The 14,578-nt window shown below is 36.1% G+C and overlaps 1 protein-coding gene across 1 annotated transcript; it reads left to right on the forward strand.

Annotated features, from left to right (window-relative positions):
- Positions 1–3,093: 3,093 nt before the first annotated feature.
- On the forward strand, positions 3,094–11,347 carry perp (p53 apoptosis effector related to pmp22). The gene is made up of 3 exons (XM_034019012.3): positions 3,094–3,479; positions 10,075–10,212; positions 10,517–11,347. Exons 1-3 carry the CDS (start codon positions 3,281–3,283, stop codon positions 10,726–10,728), a joined length of 549 nt encoding a protein of 182 aa, XP_033874903.1. The 5' UTR covers positions 3,094–3,280; the 3' UTR covers positions 10,729–11,347.
- Positions 11,348–14,578: the final 3,231 nt, after the last annotated feature.

The following is a 14,578-nucleotide window of genomic DNA, read 5'->3' on the forward strand; positions in this document are numbered from 1 at the left end:
TTAATACATACATGTTAACAAACACATTCTTAAAGGTTTTGAAATGTTTACATTTTTTTGACATTGTAGTATGCAGAGTAGGTGGGGAAGCTGAGACATTGGCTCTCAGAGTGTAACAGCAGCTTGGAGTAAAAACTTGGACTGGACTGGATCTCGTGGGCTAGAGTTGAGTGCCACTGGACTAGAGTATAAGGTGTCTGTTTCCTGAAGTGAAAAGAAACCCTGTGCTTACACTCCTCTAACCCTAGGTGGTACTAGCATTCCTATTTAATGAAGTTGTTGCTTCTATCCTTAGATATTCAAAACTCAAAAGTGGACTAAATAAAAGAGCATGATATTTAGTTTTTCGTCATACTGTTACTTCAGTCTGGGTGCCAATATTGTAATGGCCTTTAGTTTTGTTATCCCTTATAAAAGTGAACCTGTGGTATATATAAAGCACACCAGTGTAGTGAGGTATAGTCAATACTGAAAGCATGATAAAACACAGGTAAGCATGGTAAGTCTAAGGGTACGTATGGTAAGCAAATGGTGTCAAGACCGTGTTTATAAGATTGAATACATTGAATAGCTCTGTGACAGGCAGAGGCCCTGCACAAGCAAAATGTGTGTTTTGTGGCTGGCAGCCATCTTGGGCTCAGGTGTAGAGGAACAGCCTGGGCCCAAGATGGCCGCTTTTACACAGCCACCTGGTAAAATGTTTAATTGTTGACTTGATAAGTTGTTTTATTAGTTAATTACAAAAATGGAATGTGGCCAGGTGGGAATTTAATTATTGATGTCAATTACCTCTGGCCACACCCCATAAAAGACACAAAGAACTGTTTGTTTGTTAGGAGAATGGGTTGGTGAAGGTGTGTTGCCTTGCCTGAGCAGTAAGAGAGTGAGAGTGAGAGTGAGAGTGAGAGTGAGAGTGAGAGTGAGAGTGATAATGAGAATGAGAGTGAGTGAGAGTGAGGGAGGACAAGGATAAAAAGTAAGAAAAAGAAAACACTGTGATAGCCATTGCGTTGAGTTTGTAGTGTTTGAGTGGAGTTCTGTTTGACCTTTTTATTTGTTCCTGTGTTTTGTTTTAATTTATTGGTAATTAAGTGTGCCAAGGTGTTTTAACTGAAATTCCTGAGTCTGTGTTTGCTATTTCTGCTGCTTGCCAGCATTGATTAGCTGCCACTATGCCACAAGCCCTTATACAACACACACACACACACATTAAACTACCTTTTTATGGCCTACAGTAATTATATAAAAGTATATGAGCACTGAATTAAATGAAAAAAAAATCTGAATAATCCAATGCTTAGTTAACTGTGTGAACAAGATGGTGTGTGTGGTTGGAGTGAGTCAAGAACTAACAACAAAAACAACTAAAGATATATTTTGTACAAAGGGCCACAAAAGAAACCACTACTGAGCATTTAACTACAGACCATTTGTTGGTCAACAGCACAAACAGTTTTTTGGTCATGTGATTAGCCAGTTAGGATGCAAGGGTTTAATATGTTCTGCACTATACCATAGGAAACTGTAGTGTGTTTAGACTACCATAAAATAGTTTTTCCTGAAATTCGGGATTTGAATAAAAATAGGTTTAAAACCAGGTATAAGTATGGAACTCTGAATATATGGAGTAATACCTCAAACTGAAAAAGGGGTTAACTCTCTGTATGCCTTTTGAGTGATTGTTAAGTGTGTGTTTACTCATTAATTATATTTTTGTGAAACACATTTTTGGCAGAATTGTACAGTCTTTCACAGTGGGTAAAAACGTAAGCCTATTTTGATACTCCTGTTTCATTTGCTTCAGAGATGGTTAGAAGTTTAGTAAATATGGTTTTATAAGTTTTAAAAACTGTTATTTTATAATGTTTGTTGTGTAACCAATAAGATAATAAGGATTAATGTTGTATCATGAAGTGGATAACAGATTGCCTCAAGTCTGCCCAATAGGGAACACATGCTTTGAGAGCCAGGGACAAGTTCAGTCTCCCAAAGCCAATGTATCATGACTTTCCATAGCTGCTTCACCCGTGCAAATATAATGATGTAACAATTGTTGAACAAAAATGAATCACTATTGTTTTTAGAACTGTGATACTAGATGATTTGAATCATTACAAATGTACAGGTTCCTGCTTGTATGTCCATAAGTAAGCTGTCAGTATATGTGACAAATACATAAAATAATATAAACAACATATCAAGGAGATACTGAGGGCATTTTCCTAAAGTATTAAGTGCCATTATTCTTCTGTCACCCAATAAAATGCACTCATTGTTGCCAAATAAAGTGCTGTCCCTAGCCTAACTGTTTCTTAAACAGCAATGTATGTGGACAGGACTCACCATTCACAATATTTATGAATGAAATACTGTAATTATTTTTTTAAACGTTTTGTTCCATGTAATCATTCCTTCAAGTTACCAGTATGATTATATCGATTTCATTGGATTCAACTGTAACTATAATTGTAAAATAGTGGCAAGATGTGTCCAGTAGATTCAACTTGGGGAAAATGTCTGCAATGAACATTCAGTACAAGCAGGATCCAAGTATTCCAGACATAAAAACAGAGTCCAAAAAACATGCTGCTCAGTCGTGGGGAGGGACTCGCAAAGGTTAAATATTTTTGGTATACTGCTGATATATTTATAATTTATATGGGGAGGGATCTATTTCTTATAGGGCTTATAACAAAGTCTTTGTTTATATTTCTCATTAAATAATGTTAGTAAGAATTTTCCCCCCTCGCCCATTATGTAGCCTATTTACAAAACTTTAAGGACCGTTTTAACTTAAGTAATGTTGTTCAAGCCTGTTTTTATAGACTTTCCTCGTGGTTAAATTTTGAATAAACTTCTAACGCTCTCTGGAACAGTTTAAATTTGGGGTAAATGGTCAGTAAAACTGATTCAATCAACCAAAAACAACCTTTAACAAAACACGGCATAATCAAATATGCTTTTAAAGCATGTTAGTAAACGAAGGGTTACAGATACAGCAACCTTGCAACTTTGTAACGTGATCCACGCCTCGCTATCTGTTTACAATCTGGAAAAGACAGCTACGGCGACGACTCTCTGAGTCAAAGCCCTGCCCAGCCCGCAGGTCTCTCATGGAGCAGGTTAGCTGATTATGTTACACATTGCTCACTCGGGCGGGGCTATCTATCTTTGTTAAAGAGCTGTAAAAGTACGACACGGCCAGAAGGATCAGACATTTTGTCAAGCTTTCCCCAGCAGTTCTTTTTTTATATAGCAAGTTAGTGTTTGTGTGTTTAAGATGTTTCGGTGTGGAATTGCCTACCCAAGGTGCAGATGGATCCTGCCACTTCTACTGCTTTTTGCCGTTATTTTTGACATTATTGCCATTGCTGCAACATCTGGCTGGGTCGACGACTCCAAAACGCATTATGCGAATATGTGGCAACAGTGCCGGGGACCAAAGGAACCCTATGAATGCAAATCTCTCATGGATTATGGTAAGAGAAAAACGAAATCCTACAGGTTGTTTGCTTAGGTCATCTATGGTCAAAACAAAGTTCAAAAAGTATATAAAAACATTTTATACATATTTAGAGTAATCAACGATAAATATTTGTACATTTCTACTTAAAAAATAAATTATAATATTACGTTTTGTCTTTGTTCTTCACTTGTTTTGAAACCTATGGGCGGTTCTATTTAAAGTGTAGGCTACGGCAATCATGTCCCGAGTACAATTTACAGAATTAAACAAAGAGAAGAAGATACCTTTTATTGGACTAACTAAAAAAAAAAATCGCAAGCTTTCAAAACTTCGTCAGGTGAACGTAGAAAAAAAAAAGAATTAGAAAATGGATCGTAGATTTCCATTTAACCTGATTGGTCAATACGAAGGCTTTACTCTCTGATAAAGGACCTCGAATGTTACCATTCAAACTGTTTAATCACTGTTCCAAATCCGTAAATACAGTATTATAGTACTACATATTGGTATTATACGTATTCTTTACATGTTTTACAAAAAAGTTCTCAATGTTAGCTTTTCTGTACGAGACACCTGAACTATTGTTGTTGTTATTATTATTATTATTATTATTATTATTTGCAATTCGAAATAACCACGAAGAGTCCACCGCTGGGATGAAGCCCGAGAAGGCTAGCATACCACAGATGTAGAGACCGGGGTTGGTTGTCACAGTGCTCTTAACTATGACACTAGATGGTGCAGGCAGGTGATACTAACGCTGAAATATGTGTTCTATTGTCTGGAACTCAACCATCTTGTAATTGGAGGTAAATTCCAACTAACATAAAGGTTAGCACATATTTTGTAGCATGGGTCAACATTTCAAATATATATAGGTCTATAGTAAAAATACACAGTAGAAACTGAGTTATTAAAAAAAAAAAAAAAAAAAGTTGCATTATTGTCTACTGTAAAACCAAGAACATGCTTTGTGACAACCAACCCCAGTATGGGGCAGGTTGTCACAGGTGACCGGCGCATTTCGTCTAAATATCATATTTGGAGTAAAGTTACGCTGAAATAAAAAAATTAAAAAAAAACATCAATTTGTACGTGAAGAGTTATTCTTCCATATAACGAGGAACAGAACCTCGCAGAATGAGATTGAGGAAAATAATAAAGAGTGAAAAGTGTGACAACCAACCCCTGTCTCCCCCTAATTCTGAAGAAGCTGTATTACTCATGGAAAAATGAGGACAATATTTCTGTTCATTGGTAACAAACTAGTGCTGCATAAAATCATGAAAAAACAATCAGAAAAACTGTAAATGTTTGTGTTGTATTTTTTTAACGTAGCCATTTTCTAATAGCTATAGAACCCTCACAAGAGGGCTTTACCGTCTGTTTAGGCCCTTGTAGTTATGTTAACCGCACTGCTTTTTCAATCCAGCGGGAGAAGCACTTGTAGTCCGAAACGTAGGCCTACTGATATAATTGGGTTTTTTTGTTGTTGTTCTTATCAATTATTCACATGTTTGTGTACACCTACATTACCTTTTTCTTTTTAATTTTGCACCTTATGGTACACAGCAGTTTTCCTTTTTGAAATGTTTATATATATATATATATATATATAATATATATATATATATATATATATATAATTCATTCAATAGAAATATATTTTAGCAGTAGCAAACCTGGGAGGTAGATAATTAGGTAAATGTATATATATTGCTTTTTTGAACAAGAATACTTTCAGAATGTAAAGTGACCATTCTTTAGGTGGCTTGTTGATTTAATTAATGAACACATTTATTTAAAAAAAAAAGTCCCAGTTTTTCACTGTGCAAATCTGGTAACCCTAAACTATATGGACATTGTGACAAACTGAAGGTCTGAAACACCAAAATCATGGGTTGTGGTCTTGAATGACTTTTATACCTTATTATAGGATATTCTGCATATCTATTGTACAGTATTATATTCCATAATTTGTGAAGCAAAAATTAGCTTCCTCATTTGTCTTTAAATTTTAAGTAACTTTTATTGAATATGTGTAGAGGAATACAATAATTGTGTATATATAAAGCTAGCAAGAAGCTGCCCATAACAACTCTGTTCCTGCAACTAAGTTTGTTTTTTTGTTAGTTCTATAGCATTAAAATGAATAAATTCCTCTCAGAAAATGTGTCTTTGCCTTTGCAAGATAGGTCTGAAGTAGATTAGTTTTTACTGTAGCAGTTTGAGAATGCAGCCAAGCCTCAGTGGACTTTGGTATGCATTACATGTCTGTGGGTGGTGTTTACTTGCACATACTGAGGTTACAATTGTCTGGTTTGCCAATCAGAAGAGTGTAATGTACAGTTGTTCAAACTCACATTCTGGCAGCATAAGTATTCATTGCTAAAATTAGATATCTCCTTCAGCAAAGTTGCCCTGCTCCAGCTCAATGTGAATGCTGAAAATAAACACACCACTGAGAATAAACTAGTGTAGTTGTGATCTTTCATGGATTCATTTCAGAACTGGTTTTGGTTTGTGTCCCTATATAGATCAACTGATCAATGACAGGCTGGTTAAAATGAAGAAATAGGTAATTGTTGTAGATATCCTTGTATTTTAAACTATATAGGGAAGGTCAATTGTATGTAAGTGTGAGTGTCCAAGTTTGTGAGTGCTTTTGAAATGAGAGCTTCATCGATTTACTGTTTTTACAATATTTGGCTTTTCTGGAAAAAATGTGCTCTGTAAAAGTATTCTATAAATATGCCTACAGATAGTAGTTTGTATTTCAAGGCAATTTAAATATGCAGGAATAGGTCCTACCTTCAGCACAAAAAAACGACAATGTCCCCCTGAAAGTGGAATAATTTGTGCCCTTCTGGCACAGTGCAACATTTTTGAGAAAAAAAAACTAAACAATTGTAACCATATAATGCTAGCAACAAGCAGCTTGAATAAGTTGCACTAAGGAGAAGTTAAACTTTCTGTTCTGATTAGTTTTATTTTTAGTTCGATACCATATTCACAAAGCATTTATCACCATTTTTTTTATGTAAAAAATCTTCAGATGAACTACAAGCACCATAGTTTTTCTAGTCCTGTAACTTTGGCACATTACAAAAAAGAGGTGCAAACGTAGTGATGTGGTAAATGCTTTGTGAAGATAGCCCTAAAAACTGTATTTCCACTTTAAAATTTGCTTAGCCTTTAATATAAAATAGGGCCATTTGATTGTAAGAGGACATGTTGTTATAGCAACAGTATTTTCATAATGTAATAAACCTTGGGCAGAATATGTAATTGTTCCTGGTAACTGATGTCTGTATATAAAAGGGTGTGTTGTCGTAACCTGCAAAGCATGTGTCACCAATGTGTGGATTTGGCAGCCGAATGTGAGAGGGAAGGGCAGTTTCTGTTGACTCACTAGGTAAATGATTTTGTCAGGAGAATTTATCTTTTTGAATCTTCATGGTAATGCAAGGTTTGTGCTGAAAAGAGAAAATATTCAATAGTAATTATGTTCCTGTTGCAGTTGTAACTTTTTTAACAATCTGAAAACTCCATAAAGTTAATAGAAGTACTTTTGCTATATGTTTGTTTTGCATGTTTTTTCTGATTTTTCTTTCATACAGAAAATAATCGACAGCCATTTGCCCAAAGCTCTCCCTAGTGTCGAATATCCATGTCCTCCTCCAGGAGAGACACACCCCTTGCACAGCACTGAGTGTATGGGTTGGCACTAGGAGATAGGCATTGTATGACACGCACATGGATTAGGGAGTGGTTAACGTGTAGAAAACAGAAAGTACTGATTAGAGGAGAAACCTCAAAATGGAGCGAGGTAACCAGTGGAGTACCACAGGAATCAGTATTAGGTCCTCTGCTATTCCTAATCTACATTAATGATTTAGATTCTGGTATAGTAAGCAAACTTGTTAAATTTGCAGATGACACAAAAATAGGAGGAGTGGCAAACACTGTTGCAGCAGAAAATGTCATTCAAAATGATCTGGACAGCATTATGAACTGGGCAGACACATGGCAAATGACATTTAACAGAGAAAAGTGTAAGGTACTGCACGCAGGCAATAAATATCATATGCGAGATACTGAGATTGAAGAAGGAATCTATGAAAAAGACCTAGGAGTTTATGTTGACTCAGAAATGTCTTCATCTAGACAATGTGGGGAAGCTATAAAAAAGGCCAACAAGATGCTCGTATATATTGTGAAAAGTGTTGAAAAGTAATGTTAAAACTTTACAACGCATTAGCAAAACCTCATCTAGAATATTGTGTTCAGTTCTGGTCACCTCGTTACAAAAAGGATATTGCTCCTCTAGAAAGAGTGCAAAGAAGAGCGACCAGTATTATCCTGGGTTTAAAAGGCATGTCGTTTGCAGACAGGCTAAAAGAATTGAATCTATTCAGTCTTGAACAAAGAAGACTACGCGGTGATCTGATTCAAGCATTCGAAATCCTAAAAGGTATTGACAATGTTGACCCAGGGGACTTTTTTGACCTGAAAAAAGAAACAAGGACCAGGGGTCACAAATGGAGATTAGATGAAGCGGCATTCAGAACAGAAAATAGGAGGCACTTTTTTTGTGAGGTTCTGGAACCAACTCCCCAGTAATTTTGTTGAAGCTGACACCCTGGGATCCTTCAAGAAGCTGCTTGATGAGATTCTAGGATCAATAAGCTACTAACAACCAAACGAGCAAGATGGGCCGAATGGCCTCCTCTCGTTTGTAAACTTTCTTGTGTTCTTATATTGCAATTTGCATTACTGAATTAGTAGGTACATTTTAGGGTACAATAACTATACTGTTTGTTTTCAAATACACCTTCCCTTGACAAAGGTATGTTAAACATACCGAAACGTTGGGAAGTTGACTTCAACATAAACTTTGAGTAAATAACATATACCTCCTAAAAACAAGCTGTGTTAAGAGCACAAAAAAGATGGCTTCTGTTTTTTGGTGTTTATTAGTTTCAATTCAATTCAGTTCACATCTCATGTACAATGGTGACCACAATATTGATATAAAAAACAATATTGATGTAACAGAATAAAACAATACATACATTAAAACACAACACCAAAATAAGTAAAATAAACAATACAATGTGCAAATTTGAATGAGTGTCTGACGAAAGTAGATAAAACCCTTGGAACTTTATAAATGCATCAGATCTAAGCTGATAGTTAAGAAAAAGTACATTCCAGAGATAGGTGGCAACTTTGCCAGTTATTGTTATATAAACAAGCCCATACAAGTGTAAAAAAACGCCTGGAACTCAAAGAAGGACAATTCAGCTGACTGTACAGATCAGTGATGGGTTTGGTACAGTGCTCCAGTACAAATCACAATGACGGGTTCGGTACGGCGCTCCGGTATAAATCTAATTGCTGAATGATATAAAGTATCGAATTTCTTCAACATAGTCTTTGGGGCCAGTCTGTAAATGACACCACCATAGTCCATAATTAGTATTAATGTCATTGGAACTGGTAAATACGAGTGAAATGTATCTTACTATGATGCAGGAAACCTAATTTAGCCTTGAATTTTACTTTAACAGAAGTAATATGTGTTTTGAAAGTTAAAGCTGTGTACAGCCACATGCCCAGGTATTTGTATTCTGTTACATGTTCCTGTGCCACTTGCTTTAAAGTTGTTATTTTAAATAAGCTTGAGTCAATTGTGGAAGTAACATTTTTATTAAAGATCATACATTTAGTTTTGTTAGTAATCAGCAATAAATGTAAGTAGAAAAATGCTTGCTGAATGCCAACAAAGCCCTGTTACAGTTCCTTGATGACAGAAGACAAGTACCTATAGAGTACAAAACTGTATCATATGCAGAAAAGTGTCTTGAGGAGTTACCAGCTGCCACAAGGAAGATATTTCCCTTTACAGTGTTCATTTGATTAGCTACAGTATTGTGTAATTTTATTGATGACTAACAGTCCACACATGAAATTAATTTAAAATAGTAAGAGAAAAGGAACACATAGCCGCAAATGCTAAAATGGATGAGATAAGTTGTTTGAAGATGCCTAATTGAAGCACAGAATGGTCTAACATTTTCACACCCGAGTGCCTGTTGTTTCTATATCACTGACCGAAAAATTGAGATTCTCACACCCAGAAGTTTTCATGGAAGTAGGTATATAAAGGATATAAATGACAAATCTTGAGGTATGTGTTTTGATTAATGTGCACACTACTGTAGTTCTTTATTTATAGTTCATTGGCAGGTTCTTTTTTATATTGCCCAAAAGAGCACTTCTGGAGTTTAGATGTATGGAGACATTCTGAGAACTGCTAAAATTAAAATAACAGCACTAACAGGAACCCATATGTGGGCTGTACTGAATGTTTGTTTCAGTGCCTATGAGCACCCTCATCACAGTTAGATTTTTTTGTTTGTTCATTTCAGGGGTATTCTATCAGTGGCCGGGTTTTCCATGCAGCTTAGAAAGTCGTCACTCTCTTCGCCGTCATGATTTATGTGATGTTGCACGCACATACCACGCACATTCCACCCGCTATAGAAAAAAAAGCTGCATACTTTTCAATAAGCTAATGATGATTCCATTTTGTTCTATTTCAGCATGGGCCAAAGCCGTCGCTGCCCTGATGATCATTGGCCTGATACTGCTTATCATTGCATTCATTGTGTCCCTTGTGACCCTCTGCACACTGAGGCTTAGTCTGCTGCGTGTCGTGGGACTCCTTCTCCTTATTGCAGGTACGTTCATTACCTTGTCTTGAACTTCAAACAAATGATGGAGGATGGAAATAAGACCCCAATTACAAAGGTCAATTCCAGGTTTTACTTCAGTATAAGCTACAGTTAACAACTGAAATAAATAATGAATTGGTTCATTATAGTATTTCCTGTAAATTTTATGAAATGTATTTGTGTGCCTAAGAACACCCAAACCACAAACCTCACTATTCAGTATTTTTTATTGTATCTTCCGTACTTGAATTTACAATTTGTAATTGCAATATTCGGTCAGGCCTCTAACTGTTTTCCCCCCTCTTCACAGTTGTTTTACAGATCATCGCTCTGATCGTTTACCCAGTGAACTTCAACAACTTAATCTTCGAGGGACACTACGACTACAGCTGGGCGTATGGCTTTGGTTGGGGTGCAACCATTATCATGCTTGGCTGCGGCATCCTCTTCTGCTGCCTTCCCAACTACGAAGATGAGCTGACCGGCATGGCCAAGACCAAGTATATCTACAGCAGTGAATAGAGACCCGGGGGAGAGGAAGAGGCACACAGACACAAGCTTCCACTGGAACACGCAGGAGCTGTTTTAATTCCTGGTAATGCCAGTGTATGTCCCTTTATTTGATGCACGGCGGGCACACACCAGCATTACATTGAATTAAAACATCCCAAAGGATTTTGTTCAAGAGGAAAATGTTTCTGAATTGCATTAGTTATAAGAGTATTTTCTTTATATTTCTAACAGAGACGTTCAGCAGCAAAGGGACTTGGTAGAGTTTCAAATGACGCTGTTGCATTTTATTGAATCCAAGGTGAATCAAATTCAGAAGTTTCTTCACCAGCTCAAAGAAATGTAGGGGGACAAGTGTGAGCAATGATGCTTGGACAGGTAGCAACGATTAATTTCTCTAATGAGCATACTTTTTCCAAGGCATGTCTGGGAACTGTAAAGAGACTTTTTTGGCCAGGTGTTTTGTGGGTAATTGAGTTGTGTGTCAGGTAGTGCTGCATTGTTAGAACTTGGCAATTATATGCATGGCAGTTCAAATAGGATATGAAAGAATTGAATGTACAGAGGAGAAAACTACCAAGTCCTACAAAAACACTGCTGTTTTAATGTAATGATATATGGTAACATTAAACATACACTTTAGTTAAAAAATAAATAAATAAATAATATTTTTAGTGTCACATATTTCATTTAAAACTTGCTTTGAGCAGTTTTTGCTTAATGGTACAACGGGGCTTAATAAATCATTTCCTACAGGTAAAACTATGGGCATTTCTCAGGGGGGCAAAATATATATAATTTAGTTGGATTAAGCTTCTGTGATTCAGTGGGCAGGGTCAGGTGAGCCTAACCCTTTAATTTGTTATTTTTCGCTGCTGTTTTTTTGGGAGGCTGGTTGTACACCACCCTGTCTTGGAGGCCTGACCGACATTAGGCCTCACCTCTCAGAGGATGGGTGTAGTCTGGATAAAAGGGGGACCCCAAGGCCAAACCCTAAGTTTAGCAACATAGTTGTAGCCCTGTTCCTTGAATTTTCATCCATATGTTTTGCCCTTTCCTACATGCTAACAGCTGCATTTCCTGGGATTTTCCCTAACCACTTTTGTTTGCAATTTAACAGAATTGGACATGGTAAAAAGCATGCCAGATGTGCCTATCATAGTTAAAAATAAAACCACAAATATGTGCAAGCAAAACTGTTTTGCATTTGTGAAATTATTGCAGTACTGTAACCCAATGTTATAGGTGGTATACAAGTTTTGTGCAAGCACTGTATTATTGTTTTTTACATAAAATAAACTTTTTTCTGAAAAAAGTTACTGTTCATAGTTCATTTTTTTGTGAATGTTTTTTTTTTTTTTATGTATAAACATACTACAATCTATTCACACAGCCCTTGTGTAACAGTGCTCCAGTTTATAGTCCTCCCTCGGTATACCGCAAAGTACATTATTATTATTATTATTATTATTTATTTCTTAGCCGAAGCCCTTATCCAGGGCGACTTGCAATTGTAACAAGATATCACATTATTTTTACATACAATTACTTGACAAATACAGTACCACACTGTCGCTACAACAAAGGTCATTAAATATTTAAAAAACTGCACATTATCTATCAAGATTTTCAATGAGCATGTTATGTACAGCAAATAACAGAAGTTTAAGTAGTTGCTTTCTGCATTTTAATAGGTTATGTATATCGTTCTGGTGATAAAGTGAGGGAACTGCAGTACATTTATGTACAATTGTTTGGCTAGGTGCCTTGGCAGATGGCAGACAGTGAGGGTGGAGGTATAATGGGGAAAAGTATAATTACTTTATATTAGTGCACATTGAATCAGAAGGAAATATGGTGGAATGCGAAAGTGGCATTATAATGGGGGAAAGCCAACAAGGGGAAGACTGTACCTACTACAGGTTATTACGTTGTGAGTAAAATGTATACTAGCAAACTAGCAATATTAGTATTTATATTGCATTGAGCTCTTTTAATTGAAATGAAAATTCATTGTGAAGCGTGCGTTTTTAGATGGACAGAACTGTTGCAATCATTCCATAGCACTGATATTTTATTAATAAATAGCTTTAGAAATGCAAAGCAATTAAAAAATATAGCACACAAGCATCAAAACGTGTGTTCACAAATAGAGCAGCACACTAGTTGACCTATTCGACATTTTTTTTTGTACACATTATAAAATGTACTGGAATTGAACAGCCATTGATGTTCATTTCTCATACGTGATTTATAACGCAATTAATACGATTAAGCGTGATTGTTCATATGAAATGTTCTGTAAAAAAAAAAATTCTAGTCCCCACGGAAATCCGCGGTAAAATTTATTAAAATCTGCAACGAGAAAAGAGTGTTTTCTGCAAAATTCTGCGGCAATGACTTTTTAAAAGCCACCATACACGGTGCGATTTTTGTCGCCGGCGATGTGTCGGTCCGACAAAATCGCCCCGTCTCTGATGATAAATCGTCTCTTGTCTGAGAGAAACGACAGGTCGTCAGAGAATAGAGTCTTTCTAAATAAAAGCTGCATATCAGTTGCAAAGAAAAATAAATAATTTGCCAAATTGCAAGACCAGTAATTGTACACAAATGAAAGTACTTTTGTTATTGATTGTATAAAATGTTTTAAAACGACATGTGCACTTTTCCTTTGGATAGTTTCTTTGTTACCTTGATCCCTTAAATATTAGTTAATTGGCTGTGAATTTTACTATTAAAAGTATTAATACAACATCAATTATACCTTTTCACTGAATACAATTTTAGATGTTAAAAAGTTATATGTGGAAAGTGATTTAGACGCTGAACTGAAATGTGTATTTCATTCATAGAAGTTGAATTAACCTGTTCAGTTGTTTGTATTTTGACTCTCATCTGTTTTAAGATTTGGGTTTTGTTTCTGTTTACTACCTATTTTTACTATTTACTATAACTGTTAACTCAGGTAGTCACTGTGTAACTAAACTGTGAGCCCTGCCTTGCCCGAATAAGGTGTAATTGTTTTGAAGCAATAGAAAAAGTATGTACAAGACAGGCACATACAGATCAATAATGAAAGTAATTGGACAAAAAGGGATGTATAATGTTGGGGGAGGGAGACACTCATTTGAAGAAAAAAATAAAAAGTGAAGGGGCAGCAGCAACACGGAACGTTTCACATAATGTTGTGTAAAGGCATAACTTTAAGGCACTGTGTGAAAGGTAGTGTCGTGATTATCACTTTTCAAGCACACACATAGCCAGGAATACAGACTCAATATTGTAGGAACACCTGCAGTTCACTCACAGACCACCAGTTTGTTAATCGTTGAAGTTTAACCTACCATATATCATAAACTAAAGAGCTACACTTAGCATTTTTCCTAACGTAGCTTTATCCAGGTATGTGCAATGTTTTATTAAAATCTAACGTGCCATTTTCACAAATTTTATCCTGATCTGAAACATTATTATTATAATATTCAGCTGGAGTCCTGTATAAACTGTACTGAAGGAGCACAATTGTTCTCTATAGCAGTGGTTCTCAACCCTGGAGCCTTTTTAATTGTTTTCAGCTCTTAGACAGTTGCAGATTTCAAGTTACTTATAAAATGGTATAGCTAACTTGAACTCTGCAACTGTAAGAGCTGAACACAGTTAAAAAGGTCTAATTAAGCAAACGATCAGTTCAGTTAAGGGTCTAGTTAAGTAATTGAGAGCTCAGTTGGAATGAAAACCAGCAGACAGTGGGTCCCCAGGACCAGGATTGGGAAACCCTGCACTATAGCATCCTCCAACAAAAGAGGCATTTATCATCTGCAACTACATATTAGCACCCCCCAAAAAAAGCCAACTAGAAATG

The sequence above is a fragment of the Acipenser ruthenus genome, chromosome 6 (assembly GCF_902713425.1).
Source record: "Acipenser ruthenus chromosome 6, fAciRut3.2 maternal haplotype, whole genome shotgun sequence".
Lineage (NCBI taxonomy): Eukaryota > Metazoa > Chordata > Actinopteri > Acipenseriformes > Acipenseridae > Acipenser > Acipenser ruthenus.

What these genes read in the sequence shown, in the direction of transcription:
- perp (XM_034019012.3), top strand. Translation starts at nt 3,281, where the DNA reads ATGTTTCGGTGTGGAATTGCCTACCCAAGGTGCAGATGGATCCTGCCA. An exon ending in CAAATCTCTCATGGATTATG is followed by an intron (nt 3,480 to 10,074) that starts GTAAGAGAAAAA and finishes GTTCTATTTCAG; the next exon opens with CATGGGCCAAAGCCGTCGCT. An exon ending in ACTCCTTCTCCTTATTGCAG is followed by an intron (nt 10,213 to 10,516) that starts GTACGTTCATTA and finishes CCCTCTTCACAG; the next exon opens with TTGTTTTACAGATCATCGCT.